Raw genomic sequence first — 8,847 nt, forward strand, 5'->3', positions numbered from 1 at the left:
GCCAAACATAAATGATCGCATTCATCTAATCTTTCCTAACGATCCACTAGCTGTCTGCCCCATAAGCAGGCCGTCAAAAATGCGTCTCTGTAGGCAGCCTAGGCTCTGAGATCTACACAAAAACAATTGCTACCAGCAAGGGTTGGCAACCCACTCAAAGGCAAAATAAAGTGTTTCAACCAATAACTGACGAGATGCACGCTTAGGGGAGTTTTAATTGCACGGGAGGGAGGGGGAGGGAGTAGCGAGCTAGCTCTCTGTTTTGTTTGAACATCAACAGAAGTGACGTATCCCTGATATCGCTGATACAACCTTTAATTAAATTATATTTCATTGACATAATGTCTTAAACCTAACTTCACTGTTATGGCATAGTGACATTGCAAAGCACCCTTGGAGTGACTGTAGCAAGAAAAATTCAAAAGGATTTTTACATAATGGAGGTATGTGCTCCTGGCTCCCTTCTGTCGCCCGTTATGAGCTACATTTATTTATGTATTTCCATCATTTCCTTTCTATTTCTTTCTTTTTTTCTTGTTTTCTTTCTTTTTTCCTCCTTTATCTTTGCTGGCAAAAGAAGATGGAGGTGAAGGTGGGGGGAGGGGGTTGTGTGGTGATTCTAGGCTGCACCTGTTTGGACTCAGATATTCCTCAATTTCCTTTGTTGTTTCAGCTGAGCCTCCTCTTCATATTACTCTGTAACTAGACCATCCACAAATTTCAACAGGACTCTGGGCTTTCCCTCCACACCACTCGTGCCACACTGCTGTCTCCATTCCCATCTCTTCCCCCCCTACACCCTCCTTCCTTCCCTCCCTCCCTCCCTCTCTCCTCCCCTCCCCTCCCCTCCCACTCAGTCTCCCAGCCGTCTCTCCCCCTCTCACACACACCTCTTTTGCTCACAGAGTTCCTTGCCTGTTGAGCTCAGGAGCTTTTCTCTCTCTCTCTCTTTCTCTCTCTGTCTGACTGACTGACAGACTAGCTCCAGGCATGACTCCTGTGAGAGGCACCTTTCTGTGCCTGGCCCTGCTGTTCTTCTGCCTGGGCTGCACACTGAGCCTCACTACGTGTTCTGGAAGAAACTCCATACAGACAAACACCGGGGACAAAGAGCTTGTGAGGAGCCAGGGAGATCCACCCCAGGATGAGGAACACAGGGAATCCACGCTAACTCAAGAGGAGAGCAGACGAATACAGAGAGTACTTGGGCTGGTCAAGCCAGTGGCCAAGAGGTCTGCAGAAGGTGTGCTACCAGGTAAAGCGGATGTTCTTTTGTTTTGAATAGCTGGTATGTAACTGTGAAGGTTCAATCTCATATGGGTGGACTTCAATGGGCTGAAGCCATGAATGGAGAAGCATATGGGGTTTGTGTGTTTCTGATGAAATCTCAATTGTACGAGACTCAGGGGGCATATTTGGAGGAAAAACTCTCTTGTCTCCCATTATTAGCAGCGCTGGTAATGTTTTATTGGCATCATGCATTCTGAATAATGTGCATGTGAATATCTAAAATACTTTTCTTTTCTATCTGTCTAACTTGTGGCGTGTGGTAATATATGGGCTAAATGACACAAGTGCCATACACATCTAAAAAGGTTCAGAGCTACAGTTGCAGGACAGCTGCAGGACAGATCGGAACAAGATAAGAGGTGGGGGAGAGTTGAGCTAAACCAGAACTTTCCTCAGTGACATGCTGACAGCATTTTGCTGGAATAACAAACACACACACACACACACACACACACACACACACACACACACACACACACACACACACACACACACACACACACACACACACACACACACACCAAAACTGTCCTCAGTGACATGCTGACAGCACTTTGCTGGAATAACACACACACACACACACACACACACACACACACACACACACACACACACACACATTATTCATCATGCATGCATTGCGAGCACAGTCTTGCAAAAGATGAGCTAAATGCATAATGGACAGATGGCCATGGTTCACCTTGGCAAGATGATTTGGGCACAGATCAACACAAGATTCTTCTTCAAACAGAACCAGATGACTCATCAGAAGCAACAAAACTCTCACCCACACTAAAATGTCTGTGTCCATCGGAAATGGAAATGGAAACATGTTTTTTTACCACCACTTTCCATGCCTTGATCGTTGAGGTTATATGAGTAAGCTTTTTGGTGTCCACTCACTGGGCAACGTCATTTCCCTTGCAAACCACCTTACAGTAGCATCCCTGTCTAGCCGCTGCTGTGGAACTGCCAGTGTTTGCAAATGAGGGAAACAGAAGGGTATGATGTAGCTGACCCAACTAATCCAAATCCAGTTTAGCTCAAGCGACTATACATACTACCTGGGCTCTCAAAATATAATGGCTACAGTTATAGCCACTCTAAGAGGTCTTTACTTTGGCCTCCATATTCTGGATATGTTTCCATTGAATTGCACATGTACATGTTCTCAGGATAGATTCAAAATGGTCCAAAAGAAATTCAAGTACAGTATGCGAGTAATTTTTTAAATAGCTGTTATGTAACTGTGAAGGTGTAATCTCATATGGGAGGACTTAGATGGGCTGCAGCCATGAATGGAGGAGCATGGGGTTTGTGTGCTTCTGATGAAATCTCAATTGTACGAGACTCAGTGGAATTTTTCGGAGGGAAAACTCTCCTGTCTCCCATTATTAACAGAGTTGGTGATGGACTCCATTGGATTACTTTATTTCACTTTGTTGAATGGCAGCTCTCCCAAAATGGGTTTAGTCTTTCTTGTCTGCCTCCATGCAGGGAAGAAAATCACCAACATTCACACACTGGTCTTGTCATACATCATTTTGAAAAGTCAACCTTAAATGAAACAAGTCATGTAATGACCATAGATTCCATTTATATAGGCTAACCCTGACAGAATAGCAGCCTTAAGCTGCCCTGGGATATTAAGGGATTTTTGGTCTGCAGTGGGCTATGTCTGGACCAGTTCAATGGGAGATAAATTTCAAATGAAAGTTGTGGAAAGAGTTCTCTTTTGCCCTTCTACAGAAAACTGATCCCATACCAGAGTCACTGACTGAGTCATATCGCTCAGCAGGATATGTCTCTGTGGTCAAGTAGTGAGAAAGAGAGTGAGTGAGTGAGAATGAGAGAGAGAGAGAGAGAGAAAGAGAAAAAGAGAGAGAACTTTTGCAGACTGTAAGAAAAACGTAGAGGGGAAGAGGGGTGAGGTGCATATTGAGCTGTGGAGAAGAAATGGAGCTTCGGTTGGGGGTGAAGATGGACAGACATGCCAGAATGAGTAGAAAATATGTAAGGAGTTGGATAAGGAAAAAATACCTTGAGAAGAGAGAACACCGAAAACCTTTATCCCTCAAAAGGTACCAGGTGGTGTTTTAGCTTTGACCCCATTTGTTTGTGTGTGTGTGTGTGTGTGTGTGTGTGTGTGTGTGTGTGTGTGTGTGTGTGTGTGTGTGTGTGTGTGTGTTGGAGGGAGAGACCACTTTGTCTTTTTGACCCCTTCAACACCTGTCCAGAGATTAACCTCACTCACCCCTAGTCCACACCGAAAAACCACTACACCGCAAGAGATACAAACCCAGCACTAAACCAAACAAAGTGAAGCAGAGATGTGTTCTCCTCAACTGTTAACATTTACCATTTTACACTCAAACTCTTAACTGTGGTGGAGAACTCTTAACCAGTTTGTGGAGAAACACACACACACACACACACACACACACACACACACACACACACACACACAAACACACACACACACACACACACACACACTGAATAACAAGTGAAAGTCAGATCTCTCAGTCCAGCTCAGTGTTTGACAAATGATGTCATTTGGAACATAGATTTCTGCTGAAAGTCTGGATTTTTCCCCCTCAGAGCTACCCTGTCTACTCCTGAGAGACAAACACAGGATGGGCTTTAAATACAGGAGCATCTGTATCAACATAGGATGACCTTAAGGGTGCCAACACACATGCTCCATACAGCATTCCTAATGTGGTCAGACCCATCATAACTTCACTAAAACTGCCGTTGTTCAAATTGTTTGAGTCTTTCACAGAAGAAAGGGTGAGGATGGCAGACATAGTGACCTTGGCAGAGTCACAGTAGCCTGTTTTTTGGAGTGTGTAACTGGGGGGATTTCTTTCCATACAAGGTCTAGAGCTCACAAAACAGAAAGTGGGGGTATAGTTAGCAAAATTGGCCATGGAGACTAGCCAACAAACCAGTGATCCACGTGTTGGAAACTTTGACAGATTTATCTGAGTGTTAGCCAGCTGTCTCAGTAGACATTGCTGAGTGTTCCCTCCCCATCGTCAGTCCAAACATCCACAAAGGAAACAACGAAAGCCACATACAGTTGAGGCTGTCTGAAAAGTTGCCATGGCCTCTTTAAAGTAATGCTTTTTTAAAAGAGTGAGGTATTTTATCAGTCTAATTTTATTGTTTCAGGTTAAGTATGACTGGTCATGCTGGTAATGGATGTAGTTTCCAGGAGACATCCTCTCTGTGTTATTGTTGTTTTTCATGATAGTATCTTTGTTTACAACAAACTTGCATAAGAAGATAGAGGCACCTAATTAACTGACCAAACATCACTCGGCCTCTGACATTTGCTTTCAGCTTAAAGCCACAGAGTGCCCTTTGGAATTTCTGGTGGCTCGATGTCTGACTTTATCACTGAAGACTAAAGAAATGTTTTTGTTCAGTATATCATATGTCATTGATTTGAACTAACTGAAACAAAGTGTTGATATAAACTAGACTTTGCTGTGCATTTTATCCACTGCAAGTTAAGCCCACTCTGGAGCTCAGGATCAGTCCTGAATACACAACTGTGATATACAGTCCATATGTTGAACCCTGACTTTGATTTTGTATTGGTGGGAAAGCTATCTGGCTCTCCTTCCCCTCTAAAATAAAGACTAATGATTCACTATCCCCTCCAAATAACTTTGCTGATTAAACATTCTAAGAGTAGCAAGAAACACAAGGATAAGCTGCCTCTATCAGATCCACTGCCATCTGGCCGGGGTCCATTCGTTTAGTTCTAGGATAGTATCCACATTAGTCTCTTGCATGGAGTAGTATCCACACTGCATCCTGAAAAGAATGTCTGCAATGGTACACAGTTCAGCAGCACACACAAGCCAGACAAGGTCATTAATCCAGAGATGAGCTTAAATTGTCATGTCTTCTCCTCCTCCCTCTTTTGAAGCACCGAGGACCAAGAGAGCACCGAAGGAGGGCCGGGGCAAGAGGCAGAAGGAGAAAGAGAAGGGGCCCAAACCCACCAAAAAGCCCAAAGGGGACAAGGGGCCGAAGCCCACCAAGAAACCCAAGGGGGAGAAGAAGAAAGGAGAGAAGGGGGAGAAGAAAGGAGAGAAGGGAGGGAAGAAGAAGAACAAGAAGCAGAAGGAGCTCACCACCACCCCACTGCCCACCACCACCACCCCTGCCCCCACCACCACTGTGCCCGTAGCGTACGATGACGAGGAGGACTTTTTCCCAGACTCCTACTGGGACCAAGGTTGGGGCCTTTTTCATTTCCAGACAGATTCAAAGCACATTCATTTCATGCAAATTAAAAAAAAATGTCATGATATAGTATTGCAGAATACAATAATGATATGTAGTTGGGCACACTACAGTTTGATATCTTTATATCAATGTATGTTGTTATTAGGGCTGTCAATCGATTAAAAAAATTAATCTAATTAATTACATACTCTGTGATTAATTAATCTAAATTAATCGCATATATAATTTTTGCTGTGAAAGTATTTTAAATATTTAAATTCAAATGAATCATTGAATAATCAGCATTAGTGACATTAAAGTTCAAAAACTCTTTTATTATTAGTTTCACTGTTCAAATACTTGCCATAATAATCTATGATATGACCTAATATGCTGAGGAAATCAATTCAAAAGTGCTTAGGGAAGAAGTTTTTTTTCACATACAAGGCATTTCAGGCCACAGATATAACCTAGGGGACACAATGAAAATATATTAACACTCCCCTCAATGTCAACACTTATTTCTTTGCATTGATGTTCGACTACAGAGTTGATGAACTCCGGTGATATGCAAATCCTTGCTGCAGACATTGCAGAGGACTTTATTTTCAACACTTTATTTATTATCAACACCGTTTTATCAGGCCGTTTTTTAAAAGTAAATGTTCCAATCAATGATCCAGGCAGCACATTTTCTTCTCTCTCCTTCATTTTACAGTCTAATTTTTATTGACTAGAACGGCTCGGGGTCAAAGGTCATACGGAATCGATTAATCTGCACTCATTTTTTTAATCAGTTATTTTTTCTCAAATTAATTAATCGAAATTAATCAGTTATTTTGACAGCCCTAGTTGTTATAGATGATCATTGCAATTAGAGACTTTTTTTGTAGTATCGCTACTGTGTGTATATCTTAAACATGAAAAAAATAGGGGTACAAATGTGATCCAAGTTCTTCTATTTTCATAGAGTACCCTGACAGTACTGCAGACAGCAGCGTAGAACCACCCACAGAATTCCCTACGGAACCTCCAACAGATCCTCCGGTCGACACCTTCACGGATCCCATCTACACCATCGAGGCTGACACCGAGGAGTACGCCTACCCAGACCCTGGTGAGACGGCCGCGTCCCCCAGCAGGCCACGCTGGAGTGCTTGGGGTTTCTGAGTTATTACCCTCAGTCAGGAAATGTGGGTCTCTTGTGTCAGCACCTAGAAGACACACTAATTGAGGACACGCAAATCATTCTGGTTAGGAGTTGTGTGTGTGTGTGTGTGTGTGTGTGTGTGTTTTAAGACTGCAGAAACCATAGAAGTATGGTCTTGCCTTGGATTGGAGGCTAAACTGCTGCACTTTATTAGTCTGAAATGAGTTATGTGGGGATTTTGTGTGTGTGTGCCTGTGTGTGTGTGTGTGTGTGTTTGTGTATGTGTGTGTGGGTGGGGGGGTTGCAGTTTTTTGCAACTGTTTACACACATTTTCAAATCTCTGTGTCTATTTTTCTAAACTCTACACACAAAACCCACTATTGCTCACACAAAAGGCAAAATGCAAAATGACACACAACATTCAAAATGTCCTAACACATGTACACACCGTTGCTCAAAATCTAAAGCTCTTCTGTCTTTCATGGGCTTCTATGTATATTTCCATACAAGAGTGAAAGTCAGAGAGATGTTGAAATACACAGTAAACATGTAAGCAATATTGAAACCAAAAATAGTGATATGTGTATGTATTCATAGACCTATAGACCCTTTCAACTGCAAAAACATTATGCGTTTCTAAGGAATTTCCGGTCACAGAAAACAACATTGAGCTAATGGTAAACTGGGGACAAACAAAAATAAAAAAAGTTTTACGTAGACTTTTTGTAGAACATTACGCTAAAGTCAGATTAATTTTCTATTCAAAGTAGGGTATCTACATTGGTTCGGAAATCCTCTAGGAACAAATTGAAAGGGTCTATTCATAAGCCTATACTAAGGCAATGATCGGATGGTGTCCAGTAAAGTAATGAGTGTTTATACATTTAGGACTGAGTGTGAACAAGTGGCGAATAAGTGGTATTTTGATAGGTTGTGTTTAAAAAACCGAATCAAGATTTTTGTGTTAGGTAGACAATTGTGTGTGGTGTTTTGCAAAATGTGTTTAAATTGAAAACAGTCAAACACTGAGAATAAGTGTATGGTTTTGCAGATTTGGTGTGGGGTTATGGTGTTTGAAAGACATGTTTAGAAAATATGTGACAAGCAAAGATTTAGTGTGTAAGCAGTTGAAAAAAACTGTAATGAATTTGGAAGTTTTATAGTAGGCTTTTGTATTTTAAATATTCATTTGTGAAGACATCTCTTTGATTTTCTTTCTTTTGTTTGTTCGTTCTCTGTTGTTCTTGCCCCAACACGTGTTAATCTCTCTCCTGTAGAGTCCGATGACTATTGGAGGCAACCAGATGAGCAGACCAACACAGAGACAGACAGGCCACCCGAGGAGCGGGTCCAAGAGCCAACCACCCCTCCAGTGTTTGATCTGGTGGACGAGGACTACTGGGACTCAACATGCAAGTGCCACTCAACTTCAAGCCTTTTCATGATCTGTTATTGTGTGTTGTGTCAAAAAGTGGTAAAATATATTATGAGATATTACACTAATTACGTAGCTCACACAACACAATAGCATGTTCCTCCTCTCCTCATCTTTTTGTCCATGACAGAGACATGGACTAATCCTGTCTGCCCTCTCAAACAGCTCCTTTGCCAATTACCACTGTCTGGGACACCCAAGCATGGGAGCATTTGAGCCAAGTTTGTTTAAATTCTCTGCCTCTCTGACGGCCCTTTTTTTTCACATTCCAACAGTTGAGGTTCCAGAGAACTTACCCTTTCCAGATGGTAAGGAGGTGAGCCCAACCGCTGACTGGAACTATAACATAGGTGGGTTACATATGTGGGTCACAAATCAGTTGCTGTCTAGCATTAAGGGCATAAGTGCAGATCTGGACACAGCAGAAGTGATTGTGGACACACACACACACACACACACACACACACACACACACACACACACCCACACACACACACACACACACACACACACACACACACACACACACACACACACACACACACACACACACACACACACACACACACACACACACACATTTTTACTTATTCAACCAGTTCAAACTAGTCCAAATCAAGGACCAATTTCAACAAGTCTGTTTTCAGCGTCTGCAACAACATTTCGTCAATGTGGGAGTTTTCAATTCTTGTAAATGAACATTAAAGTCTTAACCAGCCAAATAAA

General features: G+C 42.3%; 1 protein-coding gene across 1 annotated transcript in view; it reads left to right on the top strand.

Moving 5' to 3' along the window:
• The first annotated feature begins 908 nt into the window (after positions 1–908).
• Positions 909–8,847, top strand: part of aebp1b (AE binding protein 1b) — a 21,937-nt gene continuing 13,998 nt past the window's right edge. Inside the window, exons 1-5 of the mRNA XM_076271139.1 lie at positions 909–1,255; positions 5,234–5,545; positions 6,506–6,652; positions 7,964–8,098; positions 8,397–8,471. Of these exons, the coding sequence (XP_076127254.1) occupies positions 991–1,255; positions 5,234–5,545; positions 6,506–6,652; positions 7,964–8,098; positions 8,397–8,471 (934 nt within the window). The 5' untranslated portion in view covers positions 909–990. The remainder of the gene's footprint in view (positions 1,256–5,233; positions 5,546–6,505; positions 6,653–7,963; positions 8,099–8,396; positions 8,472–8,847) is intronic.

The sequence above is a fragment of the Alosa pseudoharengus genome, unplaced genomic scaffold (genome assembly GCF_046254945.1).
Source record: "Alosa pseudoharengus isolate Yale_2024_CS ecotype anadromous, Long Island Sound unplaced genomic scaffold, YU_APseudo_1.1 YU_APseudo_1.1_scf_6, whole genome shotgun sequence".
Lineage (NCBI taxonomy): Eukaryota > Metazoa > Chordata > Actinopteri > Clupeiformes > Clupeidae > Alosa > Alosa pseudoharengus.